Raw genomic sequence first — 27,213 nt, forward strand, 5'->3', positions numbered from 1 at the left:
GGGTGATGCATGTTGTTTCAGTACTGGATAGGAGGATTTTAAGGAGTGGCAAGCCTGTCAGGTTCCATAGCATAAGGTTTGTATTAGATTGGAACAATAGGGGAATATTAGCACAGGTGCAAGTTGAGGGACATTGAAGAGGTGATGGAAAATGAGATGACAGTGTCTGAAGCATTATTGGGGAAGAGAGGGGGAGCTTGTATCGGAATCGCTGAGCCTGGGATTAAGAGCCATATGCAAGTCTGCTGACAACTCCACTGTTGTGGGCTGTATCAAAGGTGGTGATGAATCAATATACAGGAGGGAGATTGAAAATTTGGCTGAGTAATGTAATGACAACACCCTCTCACTCAATGTCAGTAAGACCAAGGGACTAATTGTAGACTTCAGGAGAGGGAAACCAGAGGTCCATGAGCCAGTAATCATTGGAGGATCAGAGGTGGAGAGGGTCAGTAACTCTAAATTCCTGGGTGTCTCTGTCTCGGAGGACCTGTCCTAGACCCATTATATAAATATAATAGCAAAGGAAGCACGGCAGCGCCTCTACTTCCTCAGGAGTCTGTGGCGGTTTGGCATGTCATTAGAAACCTTGGCAAACTTTTATAGATATGTGGTAGAAAGTGTGCTGTCTGGCTGCATTATGGCATGGTATGGGAACACCAATGCCTTTGAGTGGAAAATCCTATAAATGGTAGATTCAGCCCAGTACATCATGGGTAAAACCCTCTCAACCATTGAGCACATCTATATGAAACGTTGCTGTAGAAAAGATTTTAAAAGATCCTCACCACCCAGGCCATGCTCTTTTCTTGCTGCTGCCATCAGGTAGCAGGTACAAGTGTCTCAGGACTCGTACCACCAGGTTCAAGAATAGATACTACCCCTCAACCATCAGGCTCTTAAGCAAAAAGGAATAGCTATACTCATTGTATTTGTGTTCCAACAACCGATGGTCTCACTTCAAGGACTCTTTATATTGTTATTTCATGCTCGTTATTTATTGCTATTTATTTATATCTGCATTTGCACAGTTTGTCCATTGATCCTGTTTACGGTTAATGTTCTATAGATTTGCTGAGTATGGCCATCAAAAAAGAATCTCAGGGTTGTATGTGGTGACATGCATGTACTCTGATAATAAAATTTACTTTGAAGAGGAAAATGACAAGTAAAAAGTGGGTGGAGTGCCTAGATCACTTGGGAGGACATGCCAGAGTTTATTGATACCGAGGCCAAATAGCTGTGGGATGTGACATACTAGTGGGTCTTTGAATCTTTATGAGTAGAGTACTGTAGATGTCGGATTATAAGCCGCTACTTTTTTCCCACATTTTGAACAGCTTTGAACACTGCGGCCTTTACTACGGTGCGGCTAATGCATGATTTTTTTTCATGCCGCCAAAAACATTTTGCCTCGTAACAGTAGACCAATAAAATTGATGAGTAGTTCACAGAGGTCCAATGAAATTGTACGATAAATCAAGCGCACTTTCACAATTAAATTATTGTAAATCAGTCATTTGTACTCACCCTCATCAACATGGAAAACACTTGAAGAAAAGCATTGTGCTGCCTTTATGGCAGTTATTTAGTTTATAATATTTTCGCTTAGTAATTCATTTGTTAGTATTTTCTAGTTAAAGTTAGAAGTACTACATCCCGGGATACTATGACGTCACATCCGGTTTCGCCGCGTCTTGTGGGAAATACCGGTTTGCGATAAACGGGAAGGTGGGGGGCGAGCGCGAAACGCTGCTTTTAAGTTAAAGGCGATCAATAACTTTTCCTGGTAGGCTGCAGTATATATTTTTTTACCAGTCGTTAGGAGATATTGGAATGTATACGCAACGTAATTTGTGTGTTACCGATACGTATGTATATTTAAAAGTAGCCGTGTTACAGGCACGGTTCGAAAAAAAGCATTTGCAATATGTATTTGTTTATGTTACCATATGGATTTAATTAAAAGTTAAAAAATCCTCACGTGTAATATCTTTCTGTGTAAATATCTCATATTACAACGTGGGACACCTGCGGCCGAAAATCCGGTGCGGCCTAAAATCCGGTGCGGCTTGTACAAGTACAAAATTGATTTTCTTTTTAAAATTAGAGCCAGCGGCTTTTAATCAGGTGCGCTCTGTAGTGCGAAATCTACGGTAAGTGCTTTTTTTACATTTGTGGTTTATTAGTTCTTGTCAGTTTATGTAATATCAAATCGTAAGTGTTTGTGCCTGAACATGGACTTTGCCCAGAAATACACCTTTGAGTTCACCAGTGTCCACACTAATCAGTCCCTTCCTAAAATACCACCTTCTTCTGTCTCCTTCTGTGCCTTAGTGGTTTAAGTGTTCATCGGGATATTTTTTAATTGTCACAGTAGTATCTGCCTCTGTCACCCATTTAAGCACTACATTCCTGATTCCAACCACCTTCTGGATGAAAAAGTTCTTTCTCCTCCTCGTCTGGATGTTTTGCATGAATATGGAAAATGGTTTAGAGTATTGCTAAATTTGGTATTTTATAAACCTTTGAGCTGTAATCCAATCAAATTCCTATATGGAGACCAAGACATATTGCACTGAGTAATTTGCATGTTTGTTTTTGGTAGTTGTCAAGAACTGGACGAAGAACAGACCGTGTCTGGGAAAATTTATTGAAGGAATTCTGATCACAATATGACCAGTCATATATTCAGTGATATAGGAAATACCTAATAAAATGGCTACTGAATCTATGTTTGTGTAACCCATCCACTTCAAGGTTCTCTGTGTTGTGCATTTAGAAATGGTCTTCTGCACACCATTATTGTAACCCATATTTATTTGAGTTATTGTCACCTTCATGTCAACTTAAACCAGACTGGCCATTCTCCTCTGACCTCATTAATAACGCATTTTGGCCCACTGAACTAGAGCTCAGGGGATGATTTTTCTTTCTTGCTCCATTATCTGTAAACTCGAGAAACTTGCGTGTAAAAATCCCAAGAGATTAGCAGTTTCTGAGATACTCAAACAACCCTTTCTGATACCAACAATCATTCCACGGTCAAAGTCACTTGGATCACATTTCTTCCCCATTCTTGTGTTTGATCTGAACCATTTGACTGCCATGCTTTTGTGCATTGAGTTGTTGATACACAATTGGCTGATTAGCTATTTGCATAAATGAACAGGTGTATATGTGTACCTAAATAAAGTGGTCACTGAGTGTATTAGGTTGGTTATTTTTTTCCAGTTATAATCTAACATTTTTATTTGTGTTAAATATAATTATTTCGAAGTACACACATTAAGTAAAGAAAACTGGCAACTAAATACATTTAAGAACATATTTTCCATCAATAACAGTTCACAAATTTATCTTCATATAAATAGCAAATCATGTGATTTAATTTATCTTTTCATTCTTGTTGCTTAAAGGTGGTAGGGATATTGAAGAGTGTAGGGGTGATAAAGGGGAAGTTATAGGTGGAAAATGTTGTAAGGAACTTCTGAAGTTAATTTCCTGTTAATGAATAGGGATATAATCCTGAAACATTTTGCAGGGATGTGGTAACTTAGGCAAAAAGCCGGTTAAGGGTAGTGGACATTAGTTTTCTGCTGGTTGAGACATGTGGTGGATCTCCCAGTGGAATGTAATTAGATAAAGTTCAGAAATTTAAAATAAGTTAGGCAATAGTAAATAGTGACCAAGTTCTTAACAAATCTGGGGGAAGTGAAAGGGACAAACATGGCAGCTGTACTTCAATATGATTAAATTTGAAGTAATCCACTTCGGAAAACCAAAATGAAAAGGCTGTGTAGTATAGATTACTCTATATTATGAAGATGAAGGAGTACATATCCACGTGGAGTTTTGAAGGTGACCAAGAGGTTATGGTATATGGCATACCTGCTTATTAAATAGTAGTATTGAAGAAGGGAACAAAGCCATCATGGTAAGTTATTACAAATCATTGATGAGGTCTTTTATGTATTGTATTTAACTCTGGGCCATTGCGCTCAGAGCGTATGCAATATCAAGGTGAGGGTACTGAGATGATTTTTGAACAACTGGAATTATCAGTAGAGTATAAAGCCCAAGGGGAATTCCTTTTGATTCTCAAAATGACACAGGATTTTAATAGAGCAAAGAAAGGATCAATGGCTTTCTTTGATAAGTGAGTTCATAACTGGGCGTCACATTTAAAATAAGTAGCAAAAGAGCTAGAGGCGGAATGGCAATTCATTTTACACAGGATTAAGATGGAAACTGCTATATACAAGTGATCGCAGGTTATTCCATAGTGATCTTTCAAGATCTATCGGGCATGTACTTGAAGGGGATAGAGAGAGGAATTGATAGAAAGAAGAGTAGTGGGAATGGAAAGTTATGGGCATTGACATGAGAGTTTTCAATATTCAATTTCACGTGCCCCCCCAGTGAGTTGGGAAGGTATAGGCGGCTTTTCTTAGAATGTGGGCACAGTGTCTTGAATCTATGCAGGGAGTACGTTTTGATCAAAAGGCTCAATTTAAATGTCAAAAATGCAAGTTGCTTTTGAGAGTGATGTATTTGATATGGAGCTGGACAAATTCATTAGGAGGCAAATGCAAATATAACACAAGAAGTTTCAAGAAGTCTTGGCAAGGGTAAAAAATGTGTATGAGAAGCAATTATGAAGCAGACCGATGGGACCTTTGGTTGTATTTGTTTGTCCTCTTTTTCATATATTGCTTTTAATAAAGTGATTACACAATTTCACAAGCTAAATGTTATTACTCTAAAAAGATCAACGCTAACAGTATAGTTGCTTGCATTAAAGCAGGAAATTGCTTTATGTCCAGAATCTGTTTCTAAATTGTAAGTCATGTATCACTTCTGTTTCTCGCTCTGCCCTAACACCTCCTGGTCCTCTGGTCCTCCTAATTTTATCCTCCAGCCCCACCCCCTTCCTTACCCATCCTCGTCCCCTTTCCCTTCCTGATCCATCCTTCTATTTCATACACATTCCAATCTGGTTTGACCTGACATTCATTTCTGCCCTCTTCTAATGGTTTCTATTCTCATATTTATCAGAACGTGGCACTGGTTCTGCTTTTTGTTCCTGTCTGTCAGCAGCTATCTTGCATCATCACACTCCCTCCCCACCCAACCCTGCCTCTTGCTCTATCTGTTATTGTTTTCTTTTTCCTTTCTCTACCTCCATCTATCATTCACCTGCCACAATCTTCAAAACTTTTCCTGCTCTTTTCCCCAACCTGGCACAACCTGCCCATCATTTCACACCTCTTCTCAGTCCACCTATCACTTCAGAATCCTTTCTTGCTATTCCCCTTCTTCCCTCTGCTGGTCATCTTGACTCTCCACTTTCAATCTGAATGCAAGAATTTGACCTGAAATAGCTTAGCATGGACTAGGTGGGCCGAGGGGCCTGTTTCTATGTGGTAATGTTTTATGTCTCCTTTTTTTTAAAAAAAAGGCAAAAGTATGAACATGTTCAGAGATGCTGAAAGCTAATTTTGTCTGAGTGATTTTAAAACAGCAGGAACATTTGTGGAAAAATTGCAATTAATTGAGTTACAAATTAATAATTAAAAATAAGTCACTGAAAATTCCCAGCCAACCAAACTTGAGTTTTACTCTAATAGAATAAAAAAAATCTAAATAGATGATAACAGAAAGGAAAGATCTGATAATCTAATTTGCTGAAGAACTCAGCCAATTGAGAACCATCTGTGGGAAGAAAGAAACTTAATATTTCAGGTTAAATCCTTGCATTCAGATTGAATGGGCAAAGAAATGGCAGATAGAATGTAGTGTAGGGAAGTGAATGGTCATGCACTTCGGTAGAGGGAATAAAGGTGTAGACCTTTATTTTCAAAATGGGGAGAAAATTCAAAAATCAGAGGTGCAAAGAGAGTTGGGAATCCTGCACAAGGGCTCCCTGAAGGTTAACTTGCAGGTTGAGTAGTGGTAAGGAAGTTAAATACATGTTAGCATTAAATTCAAGAGGACTGGAATACAAGAGCAATCATGAGGGTGTATAAGACATTCAGACCACACTTGAAGTACTGTGAGCGGGTTAGGCTCCCTTACCTCAGAAACTATTTCCTGGCATTGGAGAAGGCCCAGAGGAGGGTCACAAAAATCATTCTGGGATTGAAAGGGTTGATGTCTGAGGAGTGTTTGATTGCTCTAGGCCTGTACTTGTAATTGAAATCGATCAAATATTGAAATAGAGTGGAAGTGGAGGGGTTGTTTCCTATAGTGGGTGAGTCTAAAATCAGAAGGCATAGCCTCAATAGAAGAACGTCCCTTTAGAACAGAGGAGAGGGAATTTCTTCAGCTAGAAGGTGGTGAATCTGTGGAATTCATTGCCGAATCATTGAGTATATTGAAAGTCATGGTTGATAGTTTCTTGATTAGTAAGAATGTCAAAGATTCTGGGGAGAAGGCAGGACAATTAATCAGAAGGGAATAATAAATCAGCCATGATGGAATGGCAGAGTAGGCCCATTGGGCTGAATAGCCTAATGCTCCTCCTACATCTTATGGTCTTGTGTATACAGTTCTCTACTACCCTTGCATTTCTTGATTCAGTTTAGTAATTTTATAACTTCTGTACAGACTTTGTACCATTGACATGAATTGAATTTACTTTATTTCTTACATCCTTCACACACGAGGAGTAAAAATCTTTGTTATGTCTCCGTCTAAATGTGCAATCATAGTAATTTATAATAAATAGAACAGTCAATGTAATATAGAGTACACTCAAATCAGCATGAGTTAATCGGTGTGATGGCCTGGTGGAAGAAGCTGTTTCGGAGCCTGTTGGTCCTGGCTTTTATGCTGCAGGACTGTTTCTTGGATCGTAGCAGCTGGAATAGATTGTGATTGGGGTGACTCGGGTCCCCAATGATCCTTTGGGCCCTTTTTACACACCTGTCCTTGTAAATATCCTGAATCATGGGAAGTTCACAATTACAGATGCACTGGGCTGTCCGCACCACTCTCTGCAGAGTCCTGCGATTAAGGGAGGTACAGTTCCCATACCAGGCAGTGATGCAGCCAGTCAGGATGCTCTCAATTGTGCCCCCGTAGAAAGTTCTTTGGATTTGGTGGCCTATACCAAACTTCCTCAACTGTCTAGAGGTGAAAGAGCACTGTTGTGCTTTTTTCACCGCACTGCTTTTGTGTACAGACCACGTGAGGTCCTCGGTGATGTGGATGCTGAGGAACATAAAGCTGTTTACCCTCTCAACCCCAGATCCATTGATGTTAATAGGAATGTCTCCATTCGTCCTGTAACCCACAACCAGCTCCTTTGTTTTTGCGACATTACGAGAGGGGTTGTTTTCTTGACACCACTGGATCAGAGAGATGACTTCTTCCCCATAGGCCACCTCGTTATTGTTTGAGATAAGGCCAATCAATGTAGTGTCACTGGCAAATTTAATTAACAGATTAGAGCTGTGGGTGGTGACATAGTAATGGGGAAACAGGGAGTAAAGGAAGGGAGTCAGTACACAGCTCTGAGGGACTCCTGTGTTGAGAGTCAGAGGGGTGGAAGTGAGGGAGCCTACTCTTACAACCTGCTGGCGATCTGACAGGAATTCCAGGATCCAGCTGCACAAGGCAGGGTGAAGGCCGAGGTCTCTGAACTTCTTGTCGAGCCTGGATGGAATTATAGTGTTGAATGCTGAGCTGTAGTCTAAGAACAGCATTCTCACATTAACATCCTTCTTCTTCAGATGTGTAAGGATGGTATGTAGAGAAGTGGCTGTTGCATTGTCTGTCAATCGGTTGTGTTGGTAGGCGAATTGTAGGGGGTCCAGTATAGGTGGTAGCAAGCTGCAGATGTAGTCCTTGACCAGCCTCTCAAAGCATTTGCTTATTATTGAGGTGAGTGTGACAGAGCGCCAGTCATTCAGGCATGTTACCTTGGTCTTTTTTTGGTCAAGGGACAATGGTGGATGATTTGAAGCAGGGGGGTCACTCTACACTGGGCGAGGGAGAGCTTAAAAATGTCAGTAAACATACCTGCCAGCTGTGCTGCACACATCCTGAGTACTCGCCCTGGGATGTCGTCCTGTCCCGCAGCCTTGCGACTGTCCACTCTTTGGAAACATCTGCGTACCTCAGCCTCGGAGATGACCAGGTTGCATCTTTCCTTGGAGGCTCTGAGTTAGCGACATCGAACTGAGCATAAAAGCGTTTGAGCTCATCTGGGAGAGAGGCTGCGATGTTGGCGGCACCATGGCGTTTGGCTTTGAAGTCTGCGATGGAATGCAGCCTTCGCCACAAGTCACATGTGAATCTTAACTCAATCTTGACTTCCTGTTGTCAGAAACATGTAAAGTGCCAGCACTATTTAAAGTAACAGTGATTGTCCTTAGCATTTTATAGCTCAGGTGTAATAATGCAAAGACAAATTCAATTTGAATTGTTGCACTTTTGTTTATGTGTGTGAAGGCATTTCTAATTTTTATATTCTTGTTCATCTTTTTAAAATTACTGTTAAGGAATATTATTGTAGCTATCTAATTATTCAAAGATCAAATTTAATGTCAGAGAAATGTATACAATATACATCCTGAAATGCTTTTCCTTCACAAACATCCACGAAAACAGAGAAGTGCCCCAAAGAATGAACGACAGTTAAACATGAGAACCCGAAATACCCCCAGCTCCTCCCTCCCGCATGTAAGCGGCAGCGAGCAATGATCCCCATTGGCAAAAAAAGCCCATCAGTACCATCACCAAGCCCAAGCATGAGCTAAGGGATAGCAGAGACACAGACCAGAGTTACCCAAAAAGCTTTGCATTTCATTTGAAATTTGACAAATCACAGGTTCTCTCTCTTCCTAGCAAGGGAGAGGGAGGTGTCCCCCATTTTCACAGCGAGCGGGAGACATAACAACAACCCACTGGTTTATGATCTTAAAAGTCCATTTTGTCACTTTTTTGAGCTCTGTGTCCAAAGACTGCAAAGACCTTGGATCTTTGGGGCCACAGTGGAAAATTTTCCGGCCTCCTCAATGAGACACGAGTCTCTGGCCATGACACCAATCCTCAATCCACCCATCTCCAGAGCCCCAAAATCTTAGGCTTCTGAACATGATCGAGACTCTCAGGCAGTGGCCAGTCGTGGAACCCGGAGAATGGGTCCTATTCTCACAAAGAACCAAAGACTGAGTGTAACTAGCAGGTCAGGGTCTTCAAAAGAACCCTGAAAGTGAAAATTAAAGATATTAAAGGTAGAAATAGAGCTCTTTCCGAAGAGACAAGCAAAGGAGTCGCCATCATTCCTCCTAAGCTCTGCAGTAAAATAGGCTCTGACTTCGGGGATTTCAATTCTTTGCTTACTTTTTTTAAATACACTTAATTTTGTGATAAGATATTTGACAGATTTACCTTCAACATTTTCCATTGCCTAAACAAATCACAGCTTTAACAATTGGTAACATGCATGATTATTATTTGGAACTAATGTGAAATTTATGACATTATCTTTTAAATATTATTTTTAGAAAATGTTAAAGAGATCTTCAGCCAAACAATTATTCATCATCATATCCCTTTTAATTGGGATTGTGAGTTTATACGGCTCCACTTTGGATTTGACAGGAAAAAGCACCTCAGCTATTCTGAATTTACACAATTTTTACAGGCAAGTTACAATTTTTATAATTTATTTTGAACCTATAGTGAAGCTGTTTAAAGTAATCTATGTTTTAAATGTTAATCTATAACAAATCATTTTCCTTACTGCCACAAGCCTAATTTGTTTTTTTGCCTGCCTAATTAGCAGAGTATTTCTAGTATCCTCTATTTTATTTCAGGTTTCTGGTGTCTCATTTACTTTACCTCAGAACTGCATTTTGCTTTCATAAAATATAAAGCTACTTTGGTGACCTTAAATTTGGTATATTAAACTTCCATGCTTAAAAAAATCTTAATCAAAGAATTAGGTTCAGTGCCATTTATCACATATCTTTGGGGTTCTCCTATTCATATCATTCAAGGACAGTTGCATTTATCTTATCTCATGCACAAATAAACATTCAAAATGCTGAAAATCTCAAGTGGGGCTTAAAAGGAGTATTAGCCAGTGTTATTTTTGAATCAAGATTGCTGAGAAAAAAACAACATCTCTCCACTTAACTAGGACCTGGCTTTGTTTAATTGGCTGTTAAGTATCTTGTATTTTAATTGTAAAATACCAATAACACTTGTACATTAGGCTGTGATGCATGTATTAGATAGAAATACTTCATGAATTTGTAATTTTCACAAGCGTTATCTCCCGCTCCAGTGTTCACTCTCCCCCGCTCCCATCTTCACTCCTCCCCGCTCCTGTCTTGCTCCCTTTACCTATGTATATGTATCTCTCCTGATCTCACTGCCTGCCTTCCTCCCTAAGCCTCACACTGCTCACCTTGTGCTCTCTATCCTTCACGCTCTTCTGGCTCTCCTCATCGAGCTCCATTTTATTAATTTTATTTTAATGCTTTTGCTCTTTAATGGAATGAAATGGAATAAGTTGAACAACCTCGATGTACTGATGTATGGAAAACTGTTGGTATGGCACACAAGCAACTGTTTTTCATTGTATCTCGGTACATGCGATAACCTTCCAGTTCCAATAAATGGTGAATGACTCAGATACCAGGAACATAAGGTTAAAATATACATGATGGCACCAAATACAGAAATATCTTTGGAAATTTGTATCATGTTATGGAAGGTAATGAAAATTTGATATAATTTGAATGAGAGCACTACATCTCTCTCCAAAGAGAAAAAGGAATGGAAAAAGGAATGCATTTATGTAAGGGTGAGTTCTGTGGAACGAGCAGCGGCTTCTTAAGCTAATTTGCTTAAAGATTCATTTTTGTCTGGATGCTACCTTCCTTTTGGAAGTTGATTTCCCCCATTCTCTTTTTATAGTCATTTCCTTGGTGAGATTTGTTATAATTGATATGATGTATGCTGAAGACAGAGTTGAACTTATAATTTTTTTGTTGTATTATTTTTCTTGGCAGTAATGGATATCACCCCAATGAATTGAACAAATTTTTTTGTGAAATAATTCAATTTCTTAAAAATAATTGTATTTTCATTTTTGCAGGAACTACAACTTGAACATGCAAGGCAAGCATTTGCACTCAAGGACAAAAACAAAAGTGGTACAATTGTAGCATTAGATTTCAGTGATATCATGGTTACAATTCGTTCACATATGCTCACTCCTTTTGTTGAGGAGAATCTAGTTTCAGTAAGTGAAATAAATTCTTCTCTGAGAAAAGACCTGTAAATTGAAGTTAAATCCTAGTTGAAATAACCTGCTTTATTTTTCTTAGAATAATCCACTGATTGATTGTTCTTTATTAATGAAACCCCACTTAATACTGTTTTCTCACTGAGCTTTTATTCCGTTTTCAATTTGAAATAGAACATCAGACTTTGTTTTAAAAATAGTCATATTTCAGGAAGAAAATGCCATAAATTATTACATTGTTTGTTGCTTCATTCTCTGGTCTTCCACTATGGTAATCTGCTGCCAAAGAGATTATGCTTTGAATTGCCAGCATTTGTATGAATTGGGGGATACATACAAGCATGTGGAGAATTCACATTTTTGTTTTCTGTTAGTCACAATGATTAATTTCTAAAATCACATGAAATTTAACATAATGGACAACCCTGGCACTTCACAAGATGAACAGCTGCATTCCCTACAGTAACTATTCATTTCATATGGTTGGGTTAGCTTCAGACTTGTTTCTTGATTTAAATATTTAAATATGAGTAGCATCAATTTTTGATTTATTTTAAACAACTGTTTAATTGATCACAATTTTCTAAATTAACATCATCAACTTCAACTCTAGTCAAAAATATAACAAACCCTTAGACAGGAGTAGAATAGATTTTCCCTTTAATATTCTGTGTGAATAATCATCACTGCTGGTATACTGTTTAAATATTGGAAGTCATTTTAAACTTCTTGCTTCAGCTTTTTGAGATGTAGAATTTAATGGTTACTACAAGTATCAATAAGATTGGCCTAAAAGGATTTTCTTTGCTGAGGAACTGCTGATGAAGATTTCCAAAACATGTGGATTAGTTGGCATTTAATGAGGCTTTGATTACAGGAAAGCAAATTTTAAAAAAAATAATGCCCACTTTTCTTGAATATTCAGTTAATTTGGTAATGTTGACGGATTAATGTTTAGAGATTAAAAACACGTGTTTGTTCATTGGAAATTTTTCTGATTAGTTGCAAACAGTTTGAGATTGTCACATCTCTTGACAGGAATTTATAAAGCTGTATTTATGCAGCTTTGAATATAGTAGAATTGGATGCTTCCTACTCAACCCCTAATTGTCACATTTCATGGTGCATAAGGATAAATAGTATTGTTTCTATTCTTTACTCTTTTCATAGCTGTTTATTGTGTGATTGGTATTTAATGTATCATGTTAGATATGAAAGTGGTCGAAGTTCTTCTCTGCCATCTTTTTGTTTAGTTACTTTATTTGTGTTTGTTTGTCCTCCACTCCTGACAGTACTTCATATTCTCCATAGTTACTCGGGTACAGTGGTCAGCATCAATCCTACTCAAGCAATCGCTGCTGTTTCTTAAGCTTGTGAGCGTTGGCAGGCTCCTATAAGATGGTGTTAAAACTGAAAGTTATCTCTGAACAGCAGTTAGTGAGAATCTTGACAGCTTTGCAACTCTTACAAGTTCATCTTCCATTATACTTAATTATTTAATGTTATTCAATGCAAATTTTAAAAAAATTTGGAACAAAATACTAGATATTTCAGACAGCACTTGTGGAAAGAAAATAGAGATAATGTTTCAGGTTACCATTTGTTCAGAACAGTGATTATTTACCTGAAAGATTGACCCTGTTTTTCTTGCTTTACAAATACTGTTACCCCATGAGTAATTCCAGAACTTTATCTTTTTATTTGTACTCTCTGTTGGAGCACACTGCAGGATTCATTTCTGTGATGAAGTTTTTAAGTTTTAAAAAAAAAGTGAAGGTGATGGAATCTGAAATTAAAACAGAAAATGCTGGAAAATCTCAGCTGTCCTTTAAGCATTTCACTGGATCACCATGAGCACAGTGTGAAAATGATGTACATAAGATCTTGTCTCCTACCCTATCCGTATGATCCTTGATTTTAATATATTTAAGAATTCAGACATCACATTTTAATTGATCAGGGAGTTCCAGCAAAATTTCTCCTTGTCTCATTCTTAAATCAGTGCCCCCTCATTCTGTATTTAATACAGCATTCAATCTGTCAAAACCCAGAAATACTTCAGTAAAATTAGCTCTCATTTTTCTAATCCTTGATGAATGCAAACCTTACCTGTTCAGTCTTTTTTCATAAAATCATCTTTCCATGCCAAAATCATTGCAGTGAACCTTCTCTGAAATGCCTGCAATGAATACATATCTTTCCGGAAATGGGACAAAATCTGTACATAGTGCTTCAAATGTAGTACATACATTCAGTACAATGCAAAAGTATTAGGCATATGTAAAAAATTCTGTAAAGTAAAGAAGCTTTCTAAAATAATGAAATGAAAAATTTATAAATACCAAAAAATTTACTATAAAGAGTAATAAGAGGTAAAAGCACTAAATCAAATCAATATTTGTTGTGACCACCTTTTGCCTTTAAAACTGCATCAGTTTTCTTGGGTACACGGTCATTTAGTTTTATGAAAAAAATCAATTGGTAGGTTGTTCCAAGCATCTTGGAGAACTTGCCACAGTTCTTCTACAGACTTTCATTGCCTTGCTTGCTTCTGTCACTCTAGATAGTTCTAGGCAGCCTCAATGATGTTGACATCAGGGCTCTGTTGAGACCATACCATCTGTTGCAGAACTCCTTGTTCTTTTTGCTGAAAATACTTCATTATGACTTTGGCCGTATGTTTGGGGTCATTCTCCTGTTGCAAAATGAAGTTGGGACTGATCAGACACTTCCCTGATGGCATTGAGAAATCTGCTTGTACTTTTCAGCATTGAGGATTCCACTAATTCTGACCAGATCACCAACTCCATTTGCAGAAATGTAGCCCCCAACTTTCAGGGAACCTCCATTGTGTTTCACTGCTGGCTGCACTCAACCACATAGCGCTCTCCAGCTCCTCTACATAACAAACTGCCTCCTGTTTGAACCAAAAATTTCAAATTTCAACTCATTAGTCCTGAGCATTTGCTGCCATTGTTCTTGTGTTTATGTGCATAGGCGAGTCTCTTGGCTTTGTTTTCTCTTCAGAGGAATGGCTGTTTGGTAGCAACTCTTCCATGAAGAGTTCTGACAGGACTCCAAAGCAACACACACAAAATGCTGCAGGAACTATGGAAATGAATAAACAGTTGATGCTTCGGGCTGAAACTCTTCTTCAGGACTGGAGAAGGAGGAATCTGATAGAGGAGGAGAGTGGACCATAGGAGAAAAGGAAAGAGGAGGAGACCCAGTGGGAAATGTTAGGCAGGTGAGAAGAGGTAAAAGGCCAGAGTGGGAAATGGAGGAAGAGAGGAGGAGAGAAAAATTCATTTTACCTGAAGGAGAAACTGATATTCATGCATCAGGTTGGAGGCTATTCAGGTGGAATATAAGGTGCTGCACCTCCACTCTGAGGGTGGCCTCATCTTGGCACAAGAGGAGGCCATGTACCTACATGTTAGAATGGGAATAGAAGTTAGAATTAAAATGTTTGGCCACTGGGAAGTTCCGCTTTTGGCGGATGAAGTGGAGATGCTCAGTGCTTCTCCAGATTGTAAAAGGGTTGGATTGGGTTCCAGAGGTTTCTGTGAGTTCAGAGCCAATAGCAGTGTTGGACTACTGATTTAAAAGGGGTGTTAGTTTGATGTATCTCTTGCTTGCTGCAGTCAGCTGCATGCCCACTCTGTTTCTCTTCCTCAACCTTGCTTGCTTCTTTGGGCTTCTTCAGAAGAGCTTGGACAGCGCATCTTGAAACTCCTGTCTGCCACAAAACTTCTGCTTGGGAGGTACCTTGCTGATGCTCTTTGGAAGCCATACCATCTGTTGCAGAACTCTTTGTTCTTTTTGCTGAAAATAGTTCTTGGTGACCTTGGTTGTATGTTTGAAATCATTGTGCTAACAATGCTTGTTTCTATACTCATTCGGTTACCAACTGTCACATCCACCACACCCTCACCTTTTCAGTTTGGTTGTCCTCCACCCAGTTTGATTCCTTCTACACCCTTTTCTGTTTGAGTTAACCAGTTTAGTTCATTCAGTCCATTGTCATTGATCATTAGCACCTGTTTGTTACCTTTGTTTAATCATGCACTGGGCTATATACCTATCACCCCAGGAGCCTCCGCATGAAACACATCATTCTCTGCAACTTCTGCTGTCTTCAAAGGGATCCTACCATTAAACATATTTTTACCTCTCCCCTCCCTCTATTTACCACAGGAATTACTCCCTCTGTGATTTCCCCTGTCCATTCTTCCCTCCCTACTAATCTCCCTCCTGGCACTTATCCCTGCCAGTGGCCAGCAAGCTGCAGTTCTTCCAGCTGTAGCAACACTTCACCTGTGAATCTGTTGGGGTAATCTATTGTGCCTAGTACTCCAAATGTGGCCTCCTCTACATTGGTGCATTGTAAATTGGGGGTGCTCTTTTTTGAGTACCTCTGCTCAATCCACCAAAAGTGGAACTTCCCAATGGCCAAGCATTTCAGTTCAGGTTCCCATTCACTCCATGCCCTCCTCTTGTACAACAGTGAAGTTTCCCTCAGGGTGGAGGAGCAACACTATATATTCCATCTGGGTAGCCTCCAACCAAATGGCTTGAATATTGATTTCTCCTTCTCGTTTTAAAAAAACCCTCCCCGCTCCCCTCTTCTATTCCCCACTTTGGGACTCTTCTCTCTTCTCACCTGCATATCACCTCTCCCTGGGTCCCCTTCTCCTTCTCTTTTTCCTGTGGTCCACTCTCCTCTCTTATCACATTCCTTCCTCTCCAGCCCTACCTACCTGGCTTCACCTAACATCTTCTAGCTATCCTCCTTCCCCACCATTTTATTCTCGCATCTTCCCCATTCCTTTCCAGTCCTGAAGAAAGGACTGGGCTGTCAACTGTACTTTTTTTCCATAGATGCTTCCTGGCCTGCTGAGCTCCCCCAGCGTTTTGTGTGTGTTATCTGTTTTATCATAATTCCTTTCAAAATGAAAAACTTCATATTTTTCACATTAATTTCCATTTAGAATCTTCACATTATGAGAATCTTCACCTCCTTAAATGTTTCCAATTAATTGTCTAACTTGTTACTAATTGTCTAACTAATTCCCTTTCCACTTTATCTAATTCTATCTATATATTGTTTTTATCTTTTAATTTTATTTAAGTTTAACACAGTTGATACAGTTTGAAGTTTCTGACTCACATGTTCTATCCTGCTATGGTCACCATGACCTTAGGTGATCGTGTACTCTGAAGTTACACTTGCCTCATTCTGTGTTGCTAAATTTAAAATTCACACATTGCTTTAGGAGCATAATGCTTTAGGAAATTATCTTCAATACAGTCTGTGATTTATTGTTGCTGTTTTCTATATGTTAGTATACATAGTGCACCGGTTTATTATGTTACACAAAACAATATTAAATACTTTGCATTTCATCTGAAACCAGAATTCAATAAATACAACTCAATGTGCAAACAGCCAATGTATTGGTATGTTCGCTTGCTGTAACCTCCTGGCTGAATCCGATCTAGAGTATAAGTCCTGCTATTGGCTTCTTTAGAGAACTTATTGAAAGTTCTTTTGTAATAACTGACACAGTTTGAGGATCTTGATGCTAGTTTTCAGGGAATGTGAGTAATCATCCAGGTAAGGGAAGCTTAAAGTCAGGTTATGCCTGTGGTGTTGTTAAAGTTTTCTTCACTTTTGGAAAGAAAGAACACAGGTCTGGAGTGACATGGGTTAAACATGGGTGCTTTTGGGATGTAAGAATTTGTAGAAAGATCTTACAAAGGTAGATGCTTGATATTTTGGTCACTTAGAGGATCTAGTAGTAATTGTCTTGAGGGTGATCATGGCAGTCTTGAATCAAAGTAGACATGTTTAGCTCTCTTAACTCCATTTCTACTTATTTATTTCTCTGTAACCTATAATACATGCTTCCAAATATCAGCACTGCTGAATGTTATCAAATCACACAATCCTCTGCACGCAGTTGCTTTTGCCTAAAGCCTGCTAATGAAATCTTCATTTCTAATTGGGTTTTGAGTTTTAATAACAATTAAGGTAGTGACATAACCACAGACATGAAATGTCCTCGCAAAGTTAGCCATCTCTGCTTACTGGCTAGGGCCACACTTATCTGGAGCAAATTCTCTGGCAGCAGCTTCCAGAGCAGTCAACTGTAAAATAACAGGCAGAGCACTGCTGACCTTCTGACCATGTGTGCTCCAACATGGCAGGGCCAGCATAAGCCTTGGCCAAATATATGCATGTGGATAACTCTGACATTAGCAAACACTTAAAACCTTTAAAACGGATGGTAAAAAACCAACAGTAACTGACTTTCACTGGACACTGTCCAATATGGTGATACAACTCTCTCAAGGACAGTAATGCTGGCAGTTCACAGCATTGGTAGCATTTCTGAGAAAAAAGAAAGGCACTAATTTAAAATCAGAACTGTAATCGCACAATGTGCTGTAACAATCACATAGTTTAATGTATTAAATCAATGCCATAAAATATAGGTGCAAAATTAGGCCATTTGGCCCATTGAGTCTGCTCCACCATTTCATTGTGGCTGATCCAATTTTTCCTCACACTCCCAACCTCTTGCCTTCTCTCCGTATCCCTTCATACTCATCAAGAATCTCAACCTCTGCCTTAAATTTACATACAGACTTAGCCTCCACAGCTGCCTCTGGCAAAGTATTCCACAGATTCACCACTCTCTGGCTAAAGAAGTTCCTCATCTCTGTCCTAAAAGGACGTCCCTCTATTCTGAGGCTGTGTCCCCTGATCTTAGACTCTCACACCATAGGAAACATCCTCTCCACATCCACTCCATCAAGGCCTTTCACCATTTGATGGGTTTCAATGAGGTCACCCCTCATGTTTCTGAATTCCAGTGAAACAGGCCCAGAGCTATCAACTGCTTTTCATATGTCAAGCCATCCAATCCTGGAATCATTTTCATGAACTTCCTTTGAAACTTCTCTAGGTTCAATACTTCCTTTCTAAGATGAGGGGCCCAAAACTGCTCAGAATCCTCCAAGTCAGGCCTCACCAGTGCCTTATAAAATCTCAACATTACATCCTCTCTTTTATATTCTCATCCTCTTGAAATAACTGCTGACATCACATTTGCCTTCCTCACCACAGACTCAATCTGCAAATTAACCTTTAGAGAATCCCTTTAGAAGTCAGTCATTTGTATTTCTCTCTATTTAGAAAACAGTCAGCCATTTCACTTCTTCTACCAAAGTGCATGACAATATACTTCCCAACACACTATTCCATCTGCCATTTCTTTGTCCATTCTCCTAATATGTCTAAGTTCATCTGTAGCTTCTCTACTTCTTCAAAGCTACCTACCCCTCCACTTGTTGTCATATCGTCTGAAAACTTTGCAACAAAGCCATCAATTCCATCATCCAAATCATTGACATATAACATAAAAAGAATCGGTCCCAACACAGACACCTGTGGAACACCACTAGTCACTGGCAGTCAACCCAAAAAGGCTTCCTTTATTCCCACTCCTTGCTTCCTGCCAATCAGCCAATGCTTTGTCCATGCTAGAATCTTTCCTGTAATACAATGGGCTCGTAGCTTGTTAAGCAACCTCACGTTTGGCACCTTGTCAAAATCGAAGTGCAGAACATCAACCGATTCTCTTTTGTCTGTTCTGCTTCTTTTGTCAAAGAATTCCATCAGATTTGTCAGGCAAGATTTTCCTTTGAGGAAACCAAGGCCTCTGTTATCATGTCCCTCCAAGTACCCTGAGACCTCATCCTTAATAATCAACTCCAACATCTGACCACTGATATCAGACTAACTGGCCTATAGTTTCCTTTCTTCTGCCTCTCTCCCTTTTTGAAGTGTAGAGTGACATTTACAATTTTCCACTCTTCCAGAACCTTGAAATTTGAACCTTGATTCTTGAAAGATCATTACTATTGCCTCCACAATCTCTTCAGTCACCTCTTTCAGAAATCTGGTCCAGGTGATTTATCTACCTTCAGGCCTTTCAGTTTTCCAAGAACCTTCTCTCTAGTTATGGTAACTTCACATACCTCATGCCCCCTGACACCTGGAACTTCCACCATACTGCTAGTGTCTTCCACAGTGAACACTGATCCCAACACTTATTCAGTTCGTCTGATATTTCAGTGTTCCCCATTACTAACTCTCCAGCGTTGTTTTCCAGCACTCTGATATCCATTCTTGCCTCTCTTTTACACTTCAAGTATCTAAAGAAACTTTTGGTATCCTCTTGAATATTATTGGCTAGTTTACTTTTGTATTCTATCTTTGCATTCTTAGTGACTTTTTTAGTTGCCTTCTGTTGGTTTTTAAAAGTTTCCCAATCCTCTTAACTTCCCACTGATTTTTGCTCTATTATATGCCCTTTCTTTGGCTTTTATGTTGGCTTTGACTTCTCTTGTTGTTAACAGTTGTTAACACTGTTGTGTTAACTTTCCTCTTTGGGATGTATATATCATCTGCCTTCCGAATTGCTTCCAGAAATTCCAGCCATTGTTGCCCTGGTTGCATCCCTGCCAGTGTTCTTTTCCGTTCGGTTCTGGCCAACTCCTCTCTCATGTCTCTGTAATTCCCTTTACTCCACTGTAATACTGATACATCTGACTTTAACTTATGATCACTTTTCCCTAAGGGTTCTCTTACCTACAGCTCTCTAATCAATTCTGGTTCATTGCACAATATTCAATGCAGAATAGTAGGTCGTTTAGTGAGCTCATCCACAAGCTGCTGTAAAAAGCCACCTCTCCTGTAATCCAGCACCAGCATGATTTTCCTAAACTACCTATGTATTGAAGTCCCCCATGCCTATTGTAACTTTGCCCTTTTGGCATGCATTTTCTATCTCCCTTTGTAATTTGTAGACCACATCCTTATTACCGTTAGGAGCTTTTTTTTACAACTCTCATCAGTGTCCTTTTACCCTTGCCATTCCTTAGCTCTATCCACAATTATTCAACACAAATACAAATTAATTGTGCCATTTGCGATGAGAGAAATTATTATGGCAACATCCGATTTACTGATAATGTATGTGACACAATACATTCTCAGTATTAATACTTTTAAATTAAAATCCATCATGAATATCAGCTGCATATTCTAATTATAATCCAAGCAGTAATTAAACTGAATTGCTTGAGACATTTAAAAGGATTTGCTAATATAATGGGTCTATATTATATGGTATAATACTCTGATAATTTAGAATTTTTATCACTTTTAGTTGAGCAGCATTAATAGTGATTTCTCAAAGTTTATTTTTTTTGGAGGGTTTGGTTTACAGCTATTTAAAACAAGACTATTCTTTTTATTCAACAGGTAGCAGGTGGAACTAGTTCTCATAATGTCAGCTTTTCTTATTTCAATGCTTTCAACTCTTTGTTGAATAATATGGAACTGATTAGGAAGATATACAGCACTTTGGCAGGCACCAGAAAAGATGTGGAGGTTACTAAAGGTAAAAGCATTCTTTGATTTCCCTCCTCCAGACAAGTGAAAATGCAGTAAATTTATAATGGAAAGGATGGGAAAAATCAGGGGACATGTTAAATATGAAGACATCCAATTGATAGGTTAATAAAGGCAGAAAAGGAGAAAGAATGTCAATAAAGAACTTAAATACTTTTGGATAAGAGCAGTTGGAGAAAGAAAACATAAATCTAAAGGAATCTAAAAACTACAGTAGAAACTAAATGATTTTGTCCTGTGCAGTTTTACTAAATACACCCTATACAATGACATGGGTCCTACTTGATAATATGCCAGAATATCCTTGTTACTTCACAACTTTAAATCATTCATGAACCTGCAGTTGCTCTCAGTATGAACTTGAATAATCTGGTCCCAGCACAGGTACTCATGCTAAATTAAACTTAAATCTAATTTACTTGCAAATTATATTATAGAAGAACTTTGATGTTGATGACTTTGGAAAATTGGGTCTTGGCTATTTTTATAGCATTTATTTTAGAATTGTACTAGGTATTATCATTGTAGCACTAGACAAATAAACTGGCGTATCTCCCTCACTATCCTGAGTGTCCTCTGACTGGAGAGTCAAATGGTGTAGCTACGTAAATATCATAGCTACAAGGGAAGATCAGAAGTTGTCGCAGCAAATGACTGGCCCCCTAATACCACCATGCTTTTCCACCATCCACAAGGCATGAATCAGGAGCAGTACCACTGTTATAAAAGACATTGATGCTATTTGGGACAAAGTAATCTGATTGTTTGGCATCCCATAAATCACTCTAAGCTTTGATTATCCACTGTATATTATCCACAAAATGTATTGCAGTTACTCATACAAGTTACTTTGATAGCACCTTCTGAAAAGGAGTAGGTTCATGGCTCTGTACCCAATTGCAGGTTTCCCAACTTCTTGCAGACTTGGAAATGTACCATTGCTTCTTTAATTTCATACCAAGGAGCGCTGTGCTGTCTTGGTTTCAGGAAGAGTTTTATCCCAAATGCTAATTGCTTTTATCTGTACTATGTACTATATTTGTCATTGAAAATGACCTATATAATCTTTATTTTCTTTTGAAATTTAGAGGAGTTTTCTCATGCTGCCAATAAATTTGGACAGATTACACCTCTGGAAGTTGATATCCTTTTCCAGCTTGTGGCTCTGTATAGTCCAACCGGGTAATGCATTTTTTAAACAGAAGGATATTCTTTAATTTTTTAGTTTCATATTCATTTGTTTCACTTGAATGTATGGTAACCTTGGTGGATGATAACAAAATAAGTTGTATTTAGATATCAATTACAATTAAAATCTTAACTCTAAATAGCAAAAAAATCTTTCTCTGATCAAATTTGTTCTGTGTTATAATTATTGCAGCAAAACAAAGATAAGACATATTGAGCTCAGTGTGTGTTACACTTTTAATACCTGGGTTTTGTCTTCAGACGAGTCTCTCTGGCAGATATTGAAAGAATAGCACCATTGGAGGAAGGAGCCCTACCCTATAACCTGGCTGAAATCCAGAGGCAGGTAAGAGGCAAATTGAGATGAATACAATTGCTTAACAATATTGATGGAGAATATTAAAAGGACAGCAAAATTATGAATTTATACTACTGGTATTTTATAAGGCCTTGGAATTGCATTCTTAATTTGCTCTGAGTAAATGACTGTAAATATTCTGAAATCCTTGGTCATTTTGTTTTGAAGCTTGCATTAACATTTGAATGCCTTCATTCAAATAATGGCATGCATTAAAGGCAAATATGCAATCCATGCAAAAATAACAGGATGATTTAGAATAAGAATTTAAACAAAAGGCTTTTGGATGTTGGGAAAGGGTAGATTGGACAGAAGAGTAGATGGGCTGAGAAAGGAGAGCAAGAAATGGAGTTGAATCAAGGGAGTTTAAGTTTGCTGGAGAAGAGTGAAGATTAGAGAGTGGGGAAAGCAGATAACTGGTGGCAGAGAAAAATTATAGGCAAAACCTGGCTAGGAGAAAGCAAACAGAGGGTATAAAGCAAAGTGAGGGAAAAACTTCAGGTTGAGTGTCTGTGAGTGTAACAAGTTTGTACTAGCAATGGAATTTTTCCTTCATAAAATTGTATGTTGTCAGCAGAGGGTTTAGCTGAACACATTCCTGAATTGGTTGTGTATTTATCAAGGAATTAAGGTTATTCTCAAACCCGGATAAGCATTAGAGAAGAATGCAGCCTCTTTTGAGGAGATTAATGAGCCAACCATAAAAGGTTTTAAGTCTGGTTGTTAGTCCCAGTTATCAGATGAAATAAAAACAGTAACTGAGTCCACTAGAGCAAATGAGCAGAATTGCTGTAATAACAGCAAAACCAGTTAAGATTGAAAGTAAGTGTTCTAACATGTTCAGTCAATTTAACCAGTCAGACTTGCAGCAAATTGAGAATTTCATTGTTGCATCTCCACATTTTGACATAACTTCCTCTGGCAATGTAAGATAATTATGTGTTACTTTTGGAATGAAGTTTGGAAACATTAGATATTAACTAGCTTGTATGTATTCCCATAGGCCCTGGTGTTATCACGTTATTTTGCATGTTCTTTTCAATTTTGCAGTTTTCAGTGTCTTATTGGTTTAAATTCTGTGGATGCTGTAAGCATTTGCAGAGAAGTGCACATGCTCTCATTATTTTTCCTTTTGGATCTATGTTTCTGCAGTTTCTTAATTTACAATTTCAGCTGCCACTTTTAAAACAAGGTAACTGAGGAAAGTTATAGAGTCGTGGAAAAGTACAGGACAGAAACAGGCCCTTCGGTCCACTTAATCCATGCCGATCCATTTAAACTGCTTAGTCCCATTGACCTGCACCCAGACCAGTCCTTCATACCCCTGCCATCCATGCACCACTTGTGCTGGCAGCTTGTTCCACACTCTTGAGTGAAGAAATTACCCCTTATGTTCCCCTTAAACTTTTCACATTTCATCCTTAACCTGTGACCTCTAATTGTAGTCCCACCCAACCTCAGTGGAAAAAGTCTGCTTGCCCTATCTATACCCCCCATAATTTTCTATACCTGTTTCAAATCTCCCCTCATTTTTTTACATTCTATGGAATAAAGAGCTAATCTATTCAATCTTTCCGTATAACTCAGGCTTCTAGTTCCTGCAAGATCTTTGTAAATTTTCTCTGTACTCTTTCAACCTTATTGGAGGTAGATGACCAAAGCTGCACACAGTACTCCAAATTAAGCCTCACCAACATCTTATACAACTTAGACATAACACCCCATCTCCTGTACTCAGTACTTTAATTTATGAAGGCCAGCATGCCAGAAGCTTTCTTTACGACCCTATTCACCTGTGCTGCTATTTTCAAAGAAATTGTGGACCTGTACTCCCTGATCCCTTTGTTCTACCACACTCCTCAGTGCTCTATGTTTGTTGTGCAAGATCTACTGTGGATGGTCCTACTAAAGTGCAACAATTCATACTTATCTGCATTAAATTCCATCTGCCATTTATCAACCTTTTTTTCCCAGCTGCTCCAGTTACCGCTGCAAGCTCTAATAGTCTTCCCTGCTGATTATTACAGCCCCCAATCTTGGTGTCATCTGCAAATTTACTGATTCAGTTAACCACATTATCATCCAGATGATTGATATAGATGACAAACAACAACGGACCCAGCACCAATGCCTGTGGCACTCCACTAGTCACAGGCCTCCAGTCAGAGAAGCATCTATTTACTACCTCTCTGGCTTCTTCCACAAAGCCAATGTGTAATCCAATTTATTACCTTATCTTGATTTGACCAACCTTCCACGCAGGACCTTGTCAAATGCCTCGCTAAAATCCATGTAGACAACACACTGCCTTGCCTTCATCAATTTTCCTAGTAAACTTCCTTGAAAATACTCTAAGTTTAGCTAGACCTGACCTACCATGCACAAAGCAATGCTGACTATCCCTAATCAGTCCCTGTCTATCCAAGTATTCATATATGTGGTCCCTTAGAATGACTTCCAATAACCTTCCCACTATTGATGTCAGCCTCAGCAGCCTATAATTTCCTGTTTTATTTTTAGAGCCTTTCTTAAGCAGCAGAACAACGTTAGCAGTCTTCCAATCCTCCAGCACCTCACTTGTCACTAAGAATAATATCTCAGCTCGGGCCCCTGCAGTTTCTGCACTTGCCTCCCATGTGGTCAGAGGAACACCTTGTCAGGTCCTGGGGATTTATCCACCCTGATTTGCTTCAAGACAGCAAACACCTCCTCCTCTTCCTCCTCTCTAATCTGTATAGGGTCTATGAACTTGCTGCTGCTTTGCCACACTTCAATGGACTGTGTGTCCGAGTAAATACAGATGCAAAAATCCATTGAAGATCTACCGCATTTCTTTTGGCTCCATGCATAGATTCCCATTCTGATCTTCCAGTGATCAAAAGGAGAGAGAAAAGGATCAAAAAGAGAGAGAAATAGAGTGAAAACAGCTTAAGGTTTATTGTTCTCACTATATTAGCTGGTTGAGATGTAAGCAAATAACTCAATAGAGAATTTTTTTGTGTATTTAGACTTGCGGTGTCCTGGAATATTATTTTACTACTTTAATCTCATAGAAGTATTAGTTAAGAGTAATATTAAGATTAGTCAGTCAGGAGATCTCTTTATTTGATTATATAGTGTTATTAGTGGTGACCTTAATAGTCAAGATATTACAAACTACTTTAGTCCAATAAAACTCCTTATAGCCTGTTACATCTTTTAAGATGAACCTGCAGGCTTTGAAATTAGATTTGCTATCATTGTCCCTCACTGAGCCTCTCTAGAAATCTATCAATTCAAATTCATAGCTTGCATCCTATGTAAATTATTGTTCCTTGACTTCATTGATCTTAAAAATATATTTTGATGCAGCTTATCATACCATCCCACTCCACAGCCTTTGGTTTGTCAGTTAGTTGAGTCTGCCTACATTTGAAGGTATTCTTACCTGTTTGCTTGCAGCAAGAGGATCAGCTGTAATGGATTCTGTTTCTAAATTCCTACAGCTACCTTTGGTATCTCCCTCGGATCTACCTTGCTTTGTTCTATTTATCATCTGCCTGCTACTCTTGGTGACCGTGTCTGAACATGCATAATTTTCCACTTGTATATGAGAATGCCTGTTTCTACCTCGCTGTTATTGGCCATTATTCTCATTCCTCTATCCTTCTCCATGGTATCTGACTGAGGCTGAACTTACCTGCTCAAATATGATACAGTCTTGCATCCAAGATGAACTTTTATTTATAGATGTGCTCCAGCACATAAGACTGGTTATTTCCATCTCTACAGCATCACTGGACTTTGAATCTATTTTTGCACAGCTGCTAAACACTTCGTGCCCTTCTTTCTTCTAAAACTGGCACTGCCAATGCCTGATTAGCCAGCTTCCCAGTTCAGTGCTTCATAAGCTTAAGGTCCTAATTCAGAGCACTGCTGTCATTTTTGTGTGTACTTTCATCCTTATTGTAATTCCTCCATAGGTCTACATGTTTGCCACTCTCCAATTCCAACCTCAAAAAGAGCCCCCTTGTTAATTGCTGCACATTTTGCACATGTATTTGGAGCTGTTATTGTTAGCGATTAACTGGACTTTGACAACTTGCTCTCATTTCTCAATCATGCTTTATTTATTTGTGCACAGGGAGAAAAGTCCAGCCCTTGTCATCAAACCGTTCTGAAACTGCTCAGAATGGTCAGTGTTTGACCCAATTGAAAACTTTGTGCACTTTCTAATTATTTATTTGCTAATATGTAGCAGTCACAATACATTCTTCAAGTGTTAATAACCAAAAGAAACTATACATTAATGGCCATTTATACCTTAGTGCCCATTAGTTAGTGTGTGTCTTGCAATTTTTCATTTGCATCCATAATTTCATCTTGGTCTGCTGAGTTTCTCCTTGCTACTTCATAGCTGTTCACATGGAAGCTTATCGTCCCAGCAGCTGTCCTGTACAGCTGCAGTTTGCTGCCTATTATCTTAACCATTTCCATGCTGCTGTTTCAGAGCAATGTAACTTCTGGTTAAGCTGTAATTTTTTTTTGTGTTTGTATTTTCACCTTCATTGCAAATCTCCCATACCTTTTAGATACTTGTCACTCTTCAATTCCATCCTCTAAAGCAGGTCCTGTCTTAACTGCTGCAGCTTTTGCGCCTATACTGAGAGTTGTCAAATCCTTAAGCTTGGTAATCCTCTTTCAAAAGTTTATCTGCTTCTCTAGGATGTTACTTAAAACCAACATTTGATCATCTATGGTTATATATCTTTGTATTATTCTGTGTCAACTCTTCTTTGATTGCACTCATGTTTACCCTTTAGAATCAGAATCAGGTTTAATATCACTGGTGTATGTTGTGAAATTTGTTGTTCTCTAGCAGAAGTACATTGTAATACATAATAATAAAAACTATAAATTACAATGATGAGTATGCAT

At 38.6% G+C, this 27,213-nt stretch overlaps 1 protein-coding gene across 2 annotated transcripts in view; it reads left to right on the forward strand.

Annotated features, from left to right (window-relative positions):
- The window catches only part of slc25a12 (solute carrier family 25 member 12), an 83,724-nt gene that overhangs the window by 22,896 nt on the left and 33,615 nt on the right, over positions 1-27,213 (forward strand). For both annotated transcript variants that reach the window (XM_073047229.1, XM_073047230.1), the window contains exons 5-9: positions 9,516-9,655; positions 11,117-11,263; positions 20,601-20,739; positions 21,839-21,932; positions 22,200-22,284. In XM_073047229.1, coding sequence (XP_072903330.1) covers positions 9,516-9,655; positions 11,117-11,263; positions 20,601-20,739; positions 21,839-21,932; positions 22,200-22,284 — 605 coding nt within the window. The remainder of the gene's footprint in view (positions 1-9,515; positions 9,656-11,116; positions 11,264-20,600; positions 20,740-21,838; positions 21,933-22,199; positions 22,285-27,213) is intronic.

This window comes from Hemitrygon akajei, chromosome 5, assembly GCF_048418815.1.
Source record: "Hemitrygon akajei chromosome 5, sHemAka1.3, whole genome shotgun sequence".
NCBI classification, from domain to species: Eukaryota; Metazoa; Chordata; class Chondrichthyes; order Myliobatiformes; family Dasyatidae; genus Hemitrygon; species Hemitrygon akajei.